General features: G+C 37.7%; 1 protein-coding gene across 1 annotated transcript in view; it reads left to right on the plus strand.

The window, feature by feature from the left end:
• Positions 1-17,274, plus strand: part of MYO3B (myosin IIIB) — a 191,736-nt gene extending 174,462 nt beyond the window's left edge. The window contains exons 33-35 of the mRNA XM_072874911.1: positions 15,295-15,401; positions 15,776-15,822; positions 17,139-17,274. Coding sequence (XP_072731012.1) covers positions 15,295-15,401; positions 15,776-15,822; positions 17,139-17,274 — 290 coding nt within the window. The remainder of the gene's footprint in view (positions 1-15,294; positions 15,402-15,775; positions 15,823-17,138) is intronic.
• Positions 17,275-17,750: the final 476 nt, after the last annotated feature.

The raw sequence follows: 17,750 nt of genomic DNA on the forward strand, positions 1-17,750 counted from the left end.
TAATATGACCTGAATTCACAAAAAAGTTTCTGTTGCCCTAAAATTCCAGTATTAGTGAAGAAATAATTGAATAAAAAAGAAGCTTGACTAACTTCTAACTCAGGTGCAGTTAGTTGTCTGCTCATGACACTTCCTGAAGAGGGCCTATTAGTGGCTATGCTTTATAGTTTTTATTGGGATGCTTCTCTTCCACATAGGTGGAAATCCTTAGAAATAAGGAGGGCTGTGATCTTGAGTACCCAGAACTGAAAGCAGATTTAAATTATCCTGGCACAGCATGCTAATGGCCAAGAAGTAGGAACACATTTCAGAAATCTTTAAGCATTTTCACCCATTAAACGCCATTTGGAGCTTACACAACTAAATACTAGGCTATTTTTAAAGATAAAACCGCTTATATGCATGTTGGCAAGTCTAGTGAGATTGTTTTATCGACTTCATGCGCTGCTTTAATCGTTTCTCATGTTCAAATGCCAGTAATCTAGAAGAGACTTTTTGATACCATCAAAAAAAAAAACCATAGGCACTTCTTGTGATGTCACTGACTGTTTTTTTTCCCACTGAGTATGGACAATAAGCACATTTTTCTGATGGATACTAAGTTAAATTGCCATAGTTCTGGTTTTACTAGATGTTAGAAATATGGCTGGATGCCATCTTAATTATGCTTGACAGCAGCAGAGCACTTCTTATCTACAGGTTTTCCGTAAGTTCTTTAAAAGGATAAGAAAAGTGCAGTTGCAGGCAGGATTACTGGTTTTGTCCCTTTGGTTCTACATGAAGTACAAACTTTGCCTCCTCTTCAGTGATGCGATGCATGACAGGACATGAAACATTTACTTCTGACTATTTTCATCATCCACAAATAAAACTAGAAAAGGTAATCAGGTGTGCTCTCTCAGCTCCTTGGTCCCCTCGAACCCTCTCCTACCACGATGTTTCATTACAAGGATGAACTCTGATGGGCTCAGCCTCCTTTCTGTGGGCCCAGGTTCACAGCTAGTGTTTGGGGACTCAAGTCTTTCTGGAATAGTGGCACAGGCTACTGCTGTTTCTTGTGTAAGAGGAGCAATACATTATGTAGCTCTTCATAATATGATTGACTATCTCTTCCCCTGTGTGCGTTGAGCTCCAGTGAAATAAGTAATGATGATGTTTAGAATGTCATCATTAGACATCTGAATTTAACACTTCAGCAGAGATGACTGAGTGATTCATCCCTCACAAGGCCAACGTTGCAAATTCTCTGTATGTTCAAACTGTTATCCTAGTCCTGGCTGTCTGCAGCCATGGGGGAAAGAGAAAGAAGGACAAGTGTAATGAGGACATCAGCCCTTTGCTGGCACTGTCAGGTGGTACAGGCACCTTCTCATTACAGGGCACATGGCAGCTGTGTAGCCTGCCTGCTCACGTCCTACCCTGCAAGGCTTTATTTTGAAACATAGTACCTAGAACTCTCTTTCTCTTTCTCTAAAAAATAAATACACAGAATGCATAAAGCTAAGACTTCATATGCCAAAACAGCTACCTAAGGTGTTTTCTATCTCTGCATAAACTTTCCAGATCAAGTCCTAATAGCAGAGACACATACAGAATGCACAAAAGTATGATAACTGTAGTTAACCTCTACTATGTATCTTAGAAATAAAAATAAGGATTTATGGGTCTGTGTAAATAACGTTGCCCTGTTTGTACCATGGATTGTTCTGAACAAAATGAAGTCAACATAATGATGAAAGAACAGTAATTTGTTTCGAACAAATATGTGTTATTGGTTGACAGTAATAAAAAGGGATAAATCGTTAAATAATAACGTATATTTTAAAGAATATTGGTCCTGTCCTACAAGGCCTCACTTGATCCATCATTATGCAGTGGCATAACGCATTGGCTTCACGTAGGTTGCTGGCATGAGTTGAGTGTTTGCAGTAAAAACTGAAAATCTTGTTTTGCTGTATGTGGTGTTGTAGACAGTTTTCTTCTAGAAAATTGCATCTTCAGAGAAGAAAAAATATCTTTGGCACCTTATATTTTTGTGGCTGCTTTTTGAAGTTACAAATAATGCAAAATCACCTAATCAAAAATGAAATGTGTGACGAGAGGGAGATAATTTCCTGCCACTCTACCTTGTGAAAGCAAACAATGAACTGTAACTTATGGTCCACAAGTCATGTTTCTTTGTTTTTTGCTATATTATAATTTAAATATTTTTTCAAAAACAATAATTTTATGGACCTTTTTGAAGTGATTTATGTATTTTGTACATTATTTGAAAACATAAATTTTGCTGATTATCTTCAGTTTGCCTCTGTCTACCCACCAGTCTCATATTCATTTAGTTTAGTCAATGCTGAACAGCTACATGTGGAATTGATACTATCCATGAAAGCAAAAGTTATTTTTGTGCTTATTTTATTGGAGAACCTGACATGAGAATTTTTCATCAAAGATTAGCTTAAGTACTCCTACGTGTTATTGTGTGTTTGTAGAAAGTGTATGGCTCTCAATTATCTCGGAATTAAAACTGCTTCATGAGTTAATTCAAGTGTTGTATAGATAGAGTGAGTGCTGGACTTTTAAAATTTATTATATCTTCTACAAATGAAGAGAAATGCATTTTTCTCTCTGCCCATAGCCTTTTACTTCATAGGGCCTTTTAATAATCAAATAATTAAGACAGTCCTTTCTAAAGGGAGGAGTTTAAAATTCTGTTATACATTTCCATTTTAATCATATTTCTCTAAAACATATTAATATCAGCATGGTTTTCTGACAGTTTCCATTTTTTCCCTTGTATTCATATCCTTAGTGTTGGGGCTGGCTTCAGAGGAACTAATTCTAGTAGTGAAGGTGTGCATCAATGTTAGCGTTTTCAGGATATGAGCCTTTCTGCTGGGGACAGGATATTGTCATTATTGTTATGGCATTACTTCAATAGGAGACTTTGATGAATCTGTTCACAGCAGTAAAACTGATTTTTAGGTTTTGTCTCCATGGCAAAGTTAGTATAGAATAAGCCATAATATAAATCTATGATATAGCAACTCAGCGCATGCCAGTGCTTTGCAAAGCTGCTCAAGCTAGATGTGAATCAGACCCTGGAGGCAGTAGAGCTGGATGAGTGCAGTGCCGTGCCTAAGCTAATTAGTCCTACTGAGAAGCAGGCTACATTATGGAAGAGAGTTATGTTAATATAGCCATACTTCTCAGCTATCCGAAACAGATAAATCAGAAGTGGCATTCCATGGCAATAGGTACACTTGCAACGCACTAGTTTATTCATGTTGTAACTCTGTGTGGTCCTTTGTAGGGCATTCACACAAGGAATTAGTGCACAGTAACAAATAAAGTGTTAATTCACAACTTTGCATGCTCTGCAATACCCACAGACCCAAGTACAGAATCAGGACACAAACAGAATTTGATGTTGCTATAACACAAGCTATTCTGTAGGGATATATTATTCAATTACCAGCCAAGAATCTAGTGCAGAGTTGTAAGAAAAGGGTTGAAAAAGAACAAAGTCTATAGTAGTTAAGAGGTGGAAAACATGTCCAAATTAACTCCCCCAAAAAATTTCTGAAATCACTTAGTCTGTATTTTCTGGAGTGACAAGAAATTCCATGTACCTACACTAAGATACCATGAAGGAGCCTGATTTTCCGGAATGGGTGAGCTGTAGTGGTTTAAAAATCAGCCCTCCTAGTGCCTCAGTTTGAACCCTGAAATCACTACTCACTATGGTAAAGAAGGGTTTATTAAGCTCTGAGGAATAAAATGTCATCAAAGTCACTAGAATTAGTCATGTATTTATGAGACAAATAAAAAAATCCAACTAATGCTGTAGCATTTACCAATTTAAAATAAGTGTCACTCAAGTACAAAGACTGTGTTCAGAGGGGAATATTATACAGTGAGCTGATGTACTAATGTAAGCTGTGCCCTGTCAAGAAAGGTGATTTCAGAACAAAACAACATATTACCACATAAGCAAGTCACTATAATATCGGAAAGTCAACTCACTTTATGTGTATATGTGCACATATTTGTATGTCTTCCTTTGCTCCCATGAGCTGAAGTCTTTGACAAATTTTTCTCTGAATGCTTTTAGGAAGGACTGGATAAAAAGTACACATATTCTATGTGCTTTGCACTCCCCAAACTCTTACTGCAGGTGGTGTGGCTACATGTCATGAAATATATAGCCTAAAATTGCTTTATTAGGATTGAGATCCCAGTGTTGAAATTCTTTGCAGACCTCCGTCAGTTTTCTTTAAACATCTTTTCTAAATTTTCTGAATACACTTGGCTACTACTGGAATCTCCCATCTACCTTTTCAGGATGAAAGTTAATGAACTACACCTCTGGAAATAATGACCCCTTATTTTTATACGTGTCTAGCATTCTACCATGAGATTCATAGTGTAAGTTGTCAACAAAAGGTTTGTGATTTGGATTTGGAAGGAGGAAAAAACCTAGATGCTCTTTCACAGGATACAGACATCTTTAAAGCCTGAACGTTTTTTCTAGTCCTACTTATTTTTCTAACTCTGCCATTGACCGAATAGTTTGCTCATGCTTCTTCAGTTTCTCTTTCAAAATATTGCCTCAGAATTTACTGGCCTGAGTTTGATTTGTAGATCACTTGTGAACCATCACCAATTGTAGGTCTAATGTTAGGAGTCCCAGTAGCAATTAACAACCCCTTAAAGGAATGGATCACTGTAGCACGTAGGTCAGCAGCATTGGTTTCCTTTATCTAGCCAAGATACTGTCTTTACTTCCAACATTTACAAATGTCAGACCAAATCACTGTAGCAACACTGGGAGGCAAATATCTAACTAGTGGCATTTGTGCAGGCTTCGGTCAAGCTTTCTTTAATACTTCCTTTAAAAGTTACTGCTGCAAACTACCTTGAATTCAGAAAAAAGCTTCTTTCTTAATGAAGAAATCTACTGAGAGTTTTATCTTGGGCTTGTACCATTTATTCTTTGAAATATATGCTGAATCTGCTACACTCAAATTTGAGATACTAGTTGTATCAATATGGACCCATGGTTTCAAGCCTTTAGATATGCAAATTGTGTTTCTGTAACGAACAAAACCTTAGAGACCATGCTGTTGTGGTTCCACAGAGCCTTTATTGCGCCTCATCATTATGCTAAATTAATACAAATTTCCTGTGTGTCCAGAATTCAAAGTCAATCAAGTGGCTTAATCTCTGAGGGTATGGGATAAAAATGCTATTATTACAGTTTGGAAGAAGGTGAGGTGTTACCTTTAGAAGCATCCAGGCTATGTGCTAGGACAGCAGCTCTGAAACACAGGCCCGTTCTGAACCACGTCTTAACTGAGTGTGAACTTACAGATTGCCTCCTGCCCTACTTTTGATTGCACAGACTAACTCCCCATATTTGTATGATGCATTTTTGGCAACTTCAGTAGTTGGCTCTGTAGAGAAGCAGTATTAGAAAGGTATTTGTGATTTGTTACTGTTCTCTAATGCACTGAATGTTTTTACTTTTTATTTTTAAAAGTTAATCGCAGTGTTTAATTTTGTTTGTTTCATCTTTTTCCCCATATGCTTTGCTTTTCTTAGCTAGAATCCACAAGATGAACCAGTGCCAAGTGTCCAGTGAGTTTTCTGAGGCATATTAGCACATGATATGCAGCTCTTGAGATCCACAACCTGCATTAGTTGTGGAAACTTGCGCATTAGCACGTCCAAATTTACTTTGGAGAATATGTCTAAAATTGATGATACTGTCATGATATTTAGGATTTGTACTTTAAAGTTGCCAAAGCTATTTAATCAATTAGATTGACTAAATCATCATCCTAATTCTTCTTTGAAGGAATAGCTGTTATCTTATTGTGCAGAAGTAATAATGAGTGGCTCCATTGTTGACGTTATGTTTGTGAGGATTTTTTAGTATCTTTTGTTTCTGAGGAATTTTGAAAATTTCTCATACCTCCAACATGAAATGTGGTTTTACTTTGGAAGGCAGGGAGAGACAAAATAGTCACTTGAGGTTCTTTCTAATCCTATGTTTTCTTTAACTTCACTAAATAAATAACCTGCACCAACAGCCTGAGTCCCAGCCATGACATAATGCTGATGGGACAAGCTTGCATCATGGCAAGCCTCTGGGCGCACAATGCCTGTGTAGGTGTCCCAGTGTTTCTACTTCAAGACTAGTACCTCGCACAAATACTTACAGAGAAGGGAAAATGGGGCATGTCCAGAAAACTGAAGAATGCCTGGCTTTCCTTTGTATTCCTCTTTGCATGGGATTTCTACTTCTGCCACCCAGAAGCTCAGGCTGATCTGGTGCAGTGCTAACAAAAGGGCAAGTATAATACAACCATCCTGCCATAAGCAGTTAAAGTTGACCTTGAAATGATCTTTGCATTGAAGACTCTGATATGTACCTTGTGAAGGGTTACCTCAACCTCAGGTTCAGGTGTCTCTTAGGGATTTGGTCTGCTTGAATTTATTTTGAGTGGATTTCTTTTTTGGTCATTTGAGTGGTAGCAACATCACAAAAAAAAAAAAAAAAAGGAAAACAAAACAAAACACCATAAGAAAGAGCTTTTCCAGTCCAATCCAAGTCTGTTTAGCCTAATTTCCTCTCTCTGACAGTAACCAAGAGCAAAAGCCTAGGGTATAGTACAAAAGTAGGGCAAGCAGAGATATTTGCCCAGAACACTCTCCAGCCTAGCATGGGTTGTGGCTCAGGGATTTCCCGATCCGGAAGTGATCTCTTCATATTTAATTGCTCTCAGTAGGTTTTTCCCCTGTGAAATTCTTCATTCCCTTGTATTGATTATACAGCATCGCTCAAACAACAAGAGAGGCATCACTTACCTCACATGACAATGTAAGATAGCTATTTCTTCTGACCTGGTGGCTATTGGATTAAGCAGGTCTTCTACAACCAGGAAATATGCTGTGATATGTAGTAATTTCAGCATACCTGAAATGTCCTGGTTTTCATCAGTAACTGTCTCTTCTGAAAAGACCGCAAGAATTAACCAAAAAGCAGCTTCCACGACCGCCTTGGGTCAAGTTTAAGGAGGGGAAGAAAAATAATAATCAGTTAAGTTTTATTAATTGTCCAGAAGTAGTTTCTGCCATTCAGGATGGTTTGGCGTGATTTTTTTCCTGAAGTTAAAGTTGTAGCTGTGTAAACCCCTTGGGCTTTGACTGGTTAGTTGACTAGTTGCCACACCTCTGGAACCCACTATTAGATGTTATTACATGCAGGGTCTATGAGGGGTTGTGTATATTCAACGTGTATAGGAAGACATGTCTTCAGGACCATACTTGTAGAAGCATGCTGTTTGCTGACAGGTTTGAATCTTACCCATGTTAGTCATTGACAGTTTAGTTCTTTGGTACGCTTTGTTTAATCTCTGCCTTTTCCCTCTACAGTTAAATCACTCACAATAGAAACTGAAAGAACTGACATACTGAAGGATTAGAATTGTGTTGAAAGGAAAAAAAACAACAAAAGCCAAGATTCTAACTATTTATGGATCTTGTTTCCCAACAAAGTGTATCTAAAAGCCATTGTCTCAGAGTTCAGAGACAGCTAAATGATTGATTTCACATAAAATATTTGTTGTTCTAATTACAGTATCATCTGGGTCGTTGGCAACAAACAGATGCAAAACCAGCCTTTACATACCATCTTGAAAAACTTATGATTTGCTTAGTGTGCTTTATAATCTAAAGCATATGGCTTTGCATAGAACTGCAGTATCCAAAATGAAGCCGTAAGTAATGAATCACTGGGTGGAAGAAAATGCATTGCTTCTGTTACGAGTTCTTTCAGTGTGTGTATTCAAATGGTTCTGTTTAGGGTTATAAACAAAAGGCTATGCTCACAGTTTTAGCAGTGTGTTACAGATTCTGGGATGCACATGACTTCAAAGAGGCTACACTAATTTCCCTAGCAGTCTATGGCTCTTGGCACTATGAGCACACTCCATCTGAATAAACAGAATTCTAGTTCACCACAGTTGTGTGGGGGATCTGAGGTGATCATGAAGCTTGGTTTTGTTTTATTTTAAATCTTTCTATTATAGGACCTTTTACCCCTCCAGATTCTGTGTTTTCAGTGAATCCGGTAACTACATTTGGACCTATAGACTTAGACTACAAAGCACTTGACACTGAAAATAATTAAATCTACCTTATTATTCTTACCTACTGAATTCAAGTAAGAGCTTTGAGTACACTGGAGTTGCAGCATTTTCTGAGGATTAATCACGCTTTCTAAGCATCAATATATAGTTTTTAAAGTAGTTAACATCCTTTCCCTTAGCAACACCTATGTGAAGCTCCAGTAAGATATTTTGTGAGAGTTAGCAAGGGCTGAGGCCTTGTAACTCCTCAAAGGACATCTGATTTATTGTTCTTTCCATGCTTGCTTGTCACTAGCAGCATGAAGAGCACCAGCCCCTATAAGTATTCCTGGACACTCTTCTGTAGAGGAAGGGGCTGAGGGAATTTGGTGGCAAGAATGTTCCCATCATACTATATCTCATATATATCAAGAGAATGGATGGCCTTATTGAACATCTGCAGAGCTCTGAAGCTACTGCTAGGTAAGCATGAAGTATCCTGGAGAGAATTACAATTGTTAATAGTATTAAATACGCCAATATGCCTCCAGGCTCCTGATGTTACTAGATTAATCAAATCCTCTGATGCCAGAAGTTAGGTTCCACTGCTTCGCCATTAATGATTGTTTATTCCCTTTTCTTCTTTTCCTTAGTTTCTCAGTATCTTACTTGATTGTTTCATTTTTTGTCTTTTTCCTGTCCATTTGTCTTTCCTGTAGTTTTCTCTTTCCCCTCTCATTAACCTCAGAAGGGAAAAGAAGATATTAGAGACATACCTCATTACTTAAGTCACCAAGTAGTCTTGCTCTTTATTCTCTCCTACCCTATGTTGTTGTCTCTTGGTGTGATTTTTGCCTGTACTGAGATTAAAATATTTCAGAGCCAGTGTGTTTATTTTCTGTCAGCCTCCAGCATTTTTGCAGAACTACCATAATATTATTAAATTTATAGTATATAGCATAGACATGGTAACTTCATTATTCCCAAATGAAGCTACAGATTATTCTACAGTACTTGTTCTGTGAAGCCTGTTAGACCTGTTACCCTGTCCTTGTTTCTGATGCATTTATAGTTGGTAGCATTTAACAGGCAGTGTACAAATACCCTGTGATGCGGGCCTGGTATCTCTTAATGTGTACTCATACTAAAGTCACACTGACTGCAGTTCAGTACAGGGATGTGGAAGATAGTTCTGTGTTAACTGGCTTGAGTATGGCAGGCAGGCAGGTGCAGCAGGAGGGGCTAACTGCCTGAGTATTCACTCTGCTTCTCAGGCAAGTTTTTCATTTTACTCCCATTTTGCACTTACAGTGTGATGCAAATTTGTGCAAATGGTGGAGAATCATGAGAATGAGAAAGGGAGGAAAATATGTTTGTATGAACACTCATGGCCAAACAGCATTATGTACCCTTTGTAAATCTCTCTTTTTAAAAATAAAGCTGAAATAATTAAAATCATAAAGCCTAGTTCATTTACATCATTTTTTACTGGATAAGTGATGTTCCGTCACTCCCATTTAACACTGATATGAGTGGGACCAGAATCACTAGCCCCTTGAGTCCTCTGCTTGAACAGACTTGTATGGCACAGAAGAAAATGTAGCTGTTCCTTGAAATCAACATGCTGCACATAATTATCCACTTAGCATCCAGTCCAGGAGGAGGATGTATATTATCATTGTCTGTGAGGTCATTTCTGCATTTGCCTAAGACTTCAAGAGAAGAAGTGAAGTTAACTTGCTGCCTTGAAAAATTATTCAAAACTGGAAAAGCTTGAAAACATCAACACACATATAAATTATCAAAGGAGAACAAAGATAAATTTTTCCACAAAAGTCTTCTCCCCAGGCTATAACAATGCTTTACATAGGCATGATCAATATATCCAGGCTTGAGAACCAAAGTCTTTTGGAATAAATTAGACTGGCAGAAAAAGAAACAAACAAAGAACAAATTAACATGATTTTAAACATTGCTTAAATTTTCATGAATGTAGACCTTGAGATGTTATGATGAGATCCCATGAGTCTGTGCTAATATTTGCTTATAATTAAGGGTTGCACTTTCATGTTTCATCTGATATTATAGATTGGAAATCAGCCACATGCTTACTATTTTTCTTGGTCATACTGATTTATCTACTTTATTTGCTTACTCTGTTAATCATACATAGGATCCCCTAAATGGCCCCATTACCTTTCCTTTAGCAGGCTGCCCCTTCTCATATTCTAAATCTCCCCATCTGAGTAATTAGAGAAGGACTACCCTTCCTGTGATACTAGGTTTGTGTTCACCTATAACAGAAAAAGAGACAAGACTAACCCCTTCCAAACCTGCTTTGGGTAAATGGCTTCAGAAGGGAAATGAGAGTACTCAGCTCCACCTTTCACTATGTGCTGTAGTGGATGGAGTCCCTTCAGCAAGGGAATCGGAGACGCAGCCTGCTTTGTGGCACTGACACATTGGCAAAGATCCCTTCTGTACATTCCTTGCTAAAAGTAAAATGTCATCCAGAGTTTAGAGCCCGCTCTGTGCTGCACCAACCTTAAAACAATCTGACTCTCATCAGTGGATTTTACAAGTTCCAAATGCAGTTGTAGCTGCCTCATCACCATTTTCTTTGCAGAATTCTCCATATAGGAAAAATTAGCAATGTTTGGCAAGGTTATTAGCATCAAGGGGTTTTTGAAGCAAGGGTTTAATTATGAACAGTTTATGAAGACCCTAGCTTCATTTCAGAGAGCAAAATCTGATGATTCTCAGTTCCTCTGAAGAGTGTGCCCAGTGCCTGGTCCCCAAATTTTCAATACCGAGATAAGCAGGACAAACAGGACATCTAAGATGAGATCTTCACTGAATATCAAGTGAAGTCATCTGCCTCATGGGAAGTCATTAGAAGAATACATTTTTGCAGGTCCTGTTTTGAAAGTATTGGTCAGGGCCCAAACCCTAGATGTAAAAGTCCTTGTGTCAGTGCTAAAGAGCATTTTGAAGTCTTTCGTTAAATCTTACTGTTTGGCAGTTTGTGCATTTCTGAAAGAGTCCTTTGCAGCTTACAGAAAGGATGGATTTTTAAACAGAAAAATAATCTAAATAAGATATGGCATAAGAAATGTGCTAATTATCTCCAAGCCAAGAGATGTCATAAAAAGTGTCAGTATGATGGATGTGATGGCTAATTGAAGAAAAATATTTCCATTTCAGCCATAAGAAAGCAAAGAAGAAGAATCACATGGAAATTCAGAGGTGAAAGTATATCCCGGAAATCAAAAGATCAATACAAAATCTTCTGCAGATTGACACTCGTGATAAAAATCACATTAGAGAAATGAATTCATATTAAGCTAGAAGTGATCTATGTCATATCTTGAATAGTTTTTAACTTTAGCTTGAGTCAAAACATACCTTTTCTAAAAGCTTCCAATCTCAACCTGAGCTTCCATCATACTGCTAAATATTTTTTTTCTCCTGACTGATTGCTTTCACTATGTGCTGTATTTCTGGTCTGAAATTTTCTTCCACTTCTGACCATTAAACAGTTCAGACTTTTGTTTCCGAAGGTGAAAAACCCTCCACCTTCTATACAGGCGTTTAGACTTGCTTCAAATCACCTCTTAACCTTCTTTTAAAAAAAATGAAATAGAAGTGTCTTCTTAAATTTCTCACCATATGGCAGGTTTTCCAGATTTCAGATTGTTCTTGTTCTCAAAACATTCTGCAGTTTACAGCACCCACTTTAAAATAATTCTGCACTCAACAATAAAACTGTTTTCCTATTTCTGTTGAGTAGTCCTCTGCTTTGCACCCAGTCTACTTCATATTCATCTGAATATCCGTAATGATTCCCAAGTCTCTCCTGGAGACACTGCTTTCCAACTATGCAATTCCTAGTTCTTAAAAATGTAACTCGAATGTTTGACTTTGCATTTAGTTGAAAACACACATCTTTTTAATCTGTGTGAGCGCTGCAAGGTCCTGGTCTATTGGCTTGGGCTCTTATGTATCAGAGAAATAAAAAGGGTAACCAATAGTGGTAATAGAGGAGTAAAGAGAAATGCCATCGGTTTGTTTGCTTATAAATACTTTATACTCCAACAGATTTACCCATTTGCCAGTTTCTAATTCCCTTCAGTGTAAGCAACATCAATTTTGTGGTAGCTTTAGGGAAGCATCCACATGAGCCTGCTCACCCATGTGTATCAGCCTCTCTGGGTTCGGGCGAGGAAAGGAGGATGCCCAGAACCTCAGCTACCCTGCCTTGCTAGATTAGCTGACATAGTGCACTTGGCAGAAGGCATTTTGCCTACTCTGTGTTATTTCTGCACTGCAGTAAGGAATTTACCAATGAGGAAATTATAACCTAAGGAATTTCTGCACTTAGAGTTACAAAGGAAAGGTTTTCTTCCGGACAAAAGGGGGGCAGATCTCTTAAACAATGGTGCTAAAGGACAACCTGAAGGAAGTGCATGTGCTCACTTTCTCGTCTGGTCTCTAAATTTGTAGCAAACTCAGGAGCCTGGACATGCCAGAGGCACTTGGCACAATTTGGGTGCAGTGTAAACAATACCCTGTTAACGATACTGGTGCTGCTGCTATTGCTATTAAAATGACAAGTGACTTTTTTCTTATTGGTGCCTTTAAGTTTGTCATCAAAGCAAAATATTTTAGCACAGCGTTTAAAATGCCTATTCAACTGCTGAGTGTTGAGCACATGTTAATACCGTTTTCTCCAGATATGGTAGTTTATGATAAATGTTACCAGATTTTGTACTGTTCGTGTAGTATGCTACTAAACACTAAGACAAATGGGCCCACTGAAAGGGTATTTCCTTTGGAGGACACAAGCTGCAGACCACCCATAGAATACACAGAAATAATTAAGTGTCAGGATAAAAAGCTAGAGCAAAATATTGGTGTCTCAGAATCCTAATGAATAAAAGACATTTTTAAAACAAAGACTATACATATAGGTGTTTTGAAAAAAATGACATGAAGGCCATAACAGCATTTGGGGGAAAGGAAAAAAGAATACCCCATCATATTATCGTGCTGTTTGAAAATTTCTAAATATTTGTGTGATGTGTTTTTACTTCTGGCAAGCTGCAGAGAGGTGTGTGAAATTATGCAGAACTGTGAGCACCTCAGTCTTTATTCATACCAGCCCCTTGCTAGAATAAAAAATTATTTGTGGAGAGGTATTCGAGAACTACATTGCTGTAAAAAGGAACTCATATGGCCTTGTGACTGAAAATATTGCTTGCAAAAATTGCAGACCCTGCTGTCCTGAGACAGAAAGCTCTAAGATCAATTTGAGTAACTTTCAGAGCAAACAGAGAGAGAGTAGAATGTAGTTATGGCAGGTCTTCCTCAAAACTGTCCAGAGACTTCAGACAGAAAAAAATTGCACCTATGTCCTATCTAAATATTAGAGAAAAAGCTTTACAAAGACACAGATATTACTTGGGCACCCAATTTCCCCAGAAGTATGTTCTGGAACAGCTTTTGCCTTGTCTGGTTATATACAATACAGGTAAGTAGCAAAGGTTCAGGCTCAGCCGTCACAATCTCTTTAGCAAAAATATAAAAGTTTACTGAACTTGAAAGTATAAAGCATTGAAGCTTTGGGTATTAAATTAGCAAGCAGCATGAGCGTATTATTTAAAAGTTATTTTGTCTTATGCAAGAAATGTAACCTTTCTCTATAAAATTGGTTTTGAATTTTAGACCCAGCTTTGCAGTCAGTTCCTGGTGGCCATTTAACCCACCATCCCCACGAGGTGTTGTGAGGGAACATGACAGTTGGCACGAAACAAGTGCTCCCCTCACACACAGACATTACAGTTCCACACTGAGATGAAACTAATATCTTTCAAATTTTACTGTTGAGAGGGAGAAAGACAGTGAAAGACAGAAAATCTCCCAGAACAGTCAGTCATTTGGCTGAAAAGGCTGAAGTTCAACCACGTCCTCTACCTCACTTAGTAATTGCAGAAAAGTACAATAGTTGCAAACTGTAAACCTGGGTGTATAATAAACTTCCTTTGTAATATTACCTGCTCCTTAAGGCCAGATCTTACAAATAGATTTGTAAGATTAGAGCCCTGCATCCACACAAGCTATATTGACTTCAGTTTTGAAGTGTTTAAAGTAACTCATGTGCTACTTGATCTTTGCGCTGGTCTTTTGTATCAGAGCAAGTTTCCCGTGTAGTATGGAATGCAAATGTGATAAGATGTATATTTTTCCTTCAGTGCCACCAAAAACTGTTTTTATTCATACTGTCACTAAAATAATTTTTAACAGGGAGATATCAGAAAAGTCAAAGGCATTTGGAGAATTATTTGAAAAGTAAATGACCTTTCCTTACCCTCCACAGTGTCTTTTAGTAACCTAGTGATTCTGATTTATCCTGAAAATAGTTGTCCTGGTAATCTAGACAGTGTGCCACAGAAAACACCTGGTAAAATAGAGTACAGCACACCATAATGTCTTTTTTCCTTCATTAAAAAAAAAAAAAAAAAGGAATAAAAAGGCTGTTAGTTCTTTTCAGAATCCACCCCTTCTGAAATATTTCCTTCATCTTTAAACTCTGCTTTCCAGATGACTTTAAGCAACTGTTACTTTACAGCACATCACAAATTATATTAAGAAAGCATAATTCCAATCTGGTCCGATTACTCTGATTAAACAGAGAGCTATGTCAAGAAAGTAGCTTTTTTATATAATAAAAATGATGATAATAGACTAAGTCTCATCAGTCAAAAGGCTTTATTACTGTCTACTGTAGAAAAACGGTTTTGCTGCTGCTGAATGATATATCCCTAGCTAGTCACAATATACCTCATTTCCTGCTTAGATAACAGAAGATACTAAGATAAAGTGTGAAAGGAGTAAGGAGCTGTGTGATATAGATATATGGAAGAATAAAAAATGTTATAAAAGTAAAAATGAAGTTCTGCTTAAGAACTCGTGTTTGAACTAAGTTTCAAAAGAGAAAACAAAGATCCCCAAGTTTCTGTGTGCTTACTTTGGATAGGACAGACTTGCTAATAAATCCAGGACCAAATAGGACAGAAGAAAAGACTGTTTACAGACTAAAATATGCTAAGACATTCACAGCACCTGGCACAGCTTAAAACTAAATTGTGCTATCTTACTGTAGGTTCAGAAAACTGTCTTGAACAGAAGCTGAGAACACCTCGTCGACGATGTCAGCAGCCCAAAATGCTGAATAGCCCTGAGGACAACATGTACTATAACCAGTTAAATGTGAGTTCAAAGTGGCAATAAAGCTGTTTTACTGGCTTTGTTTCCAGTTAATAATTCTGTTATTAATACCTGTTTCAGCCCCTCCAGCCCCACCCCCACGTTCTTCTGCTCTCGTCTTGAACATGTGCTTATGCTCTTTATCTGTTGCTTTCATGTCAGGATGTCTGCCTTCACGGTGAATAATTGATGTGGTTTATCAAAGACGAGCAAGATGCATGCTTCATCAGGCTCACTTGAGCCCTTTGATCAAAAAAATTATGCTGTGACTTCTGATATTATCAGCATCTGCTTGCATTCAACACAAAATCACTTTGAATTAAAAATTAACGACTTGCTGCTTTGCTTTGACTGTGTGTTCTTGGCCCTCTCCACAGGGAACTCTAGAATATCAAGGGAGCAAGAGGAAGCCAAGAAAACTTGGGTAAATATCTATCTTCTTAGTTCTAAGCAACTGTAAACAGAAGAAGTCCTTTGTGATATTACAGAATATGCAAAACTTTCTAGAGAGGTTTCTAAAAATAAACAATTAACATATTTCTGTGCATTGACATTGGACATTTTCTGCAGAAGCAAATGTAAAACTTGCATGTACTGCTGTCTGCAGACACTAGAACTGATTCTTACAAAATATGCTTCCCAGCTCTCTCTCAGTACTACTACTACAAAAAATAGCTTTCTTCATGTTTTTAAGTGCATTTAGCACTAGTGAAAGGTGCCAGATGAAGGGTGCTGAAACTGAAGTTCTCTGACCTAGAACACAGACAGAAGCCCTGCCAGCTTTGCAGCAGCACACTTGCAATGGGTTTCAGCGCTCCTGGGGGGACCACATTTTAAGAACTGACAGAGAGGCGACACAACCCAAAAGGGAGTTGCTCCTTCTCCATTGAACTGAGTCAGTTCTCATTGTCACATGAGCAGTTATTACCTGGTGATAGGTAGAAATCCCTGAAAACAATTTACAAAAACCAGGCTGGCTACTATACAATTGCCAAAATATTGCATTGACTGATCACATGGACCGGAGAAAACTGATGGATGCTTGGTCTTGCAAATGCACCTACTCCAAAAATATACAAGAACTTTCTGTATTATTTCCTCTGTTTTTAATTAATCTCTGAATATAACTATATGAATAGGAGGTCTTTAAGTCAAGGTTAAAGCCCAAAATTTTGCACAACTGCCAAGATTTGGTTTATTTTATCTCCCTACCCTAGTTTAAAAAAGTCCATATTCCTGTTCAGGTGATAAAAACACTAACATGGGACTGCAGTGCTCATCATACGTCACAGGAAAATGAAAGCTCCTTGATGTCAATAGGGCTTTCCCCAAAAATTGGTGATGTGGTCTTTGGCTCATATTCATAGCAAACCATCAGCTGAAGTAAGTTATCAAAATCATACCCTACTTGTTGAACATATACAGCCAAAAAAGCCACATTGCTCAAATGAAATGCTCATTTGATGCCAGTAGTTGGTCCATCATTCTGTACACCCAAACTGAAAGACTATATTGCATTTCACTGATCCTCAGAACCATTCAGAGTATAATCATAGAAAAGTAATAGCAAAGTGGAAGTATGTATAAAAGTTATATCTTTCTCGTCAAATCATCCCTTTTTTTTTTTCCTTTCTTGTATTAGCACTTTTCATTTTCACATCCACAGAGAAGTTTCAATTTCTGAAGATATTGACAGCATTAATTTTTTAAATTTATAAATATTGTTTGTTTTCTTTCAAGCCAAATCAAAGTGCTGGACGGAGAGGATGAGTATTACAAGTCATTGTCAGCTGTTGAATCTATCCCTGAAGGTGACAGCTTTCTCAGTTCCCCATCTCCTCCTTCTTCAAGAGGAGTGTCTTTTGCTCAAAGCTGAACCTCACTTACTCTATTGACTAATACTGGTAAGAGTATTTTCATGCTGGTAATCTCTGCCAATTAACTTTGTGCGTGTGTGTTTATGTAAGATATTAAAAAATACAGTTTCAGCTAGTAACTTTCTTTCACTAATTTAGACCTGGTTTTGCAGCTGTAAATTGTTAGCTGTATTTCTATAAGCAATTCCAGTGAAGGGGAGCAGCACTACCTGTATGTGTTGATGTTGGTAACAGACATGTTTCTTTAGCAGCAAGGTTAGTTTATACAGTTCCGACCCCTTCTTCCCTGCTCCCCCCTGGCTGCTGTTTCCACCCTATGCCATCTCTTCTGTTGTGCTGGCACAACTGCTGGTAGAGCTGTGTGAAAAATAAGATCAAGGAACTGAACTGGATTAAAAAAACCTCTGTACTAAAAATTTTTATTTGGAGTCAGTGAAAATGTTTTGTATTTCATTAGACTGGTATTAAACATTAT

Source organism: Ciconia boyciana, chromosome 10, assembly GCF_034638445.1.
Source record: "Ciconia boyciana chromosome 10, ASM3463844v1, whole genome shotgun sequence".
NCBI lineage: Eukaryota > Metazoa > Chordata > Aves > Ciconiiformes > Ciconiidae > Ciconia > Ciconia boyciana.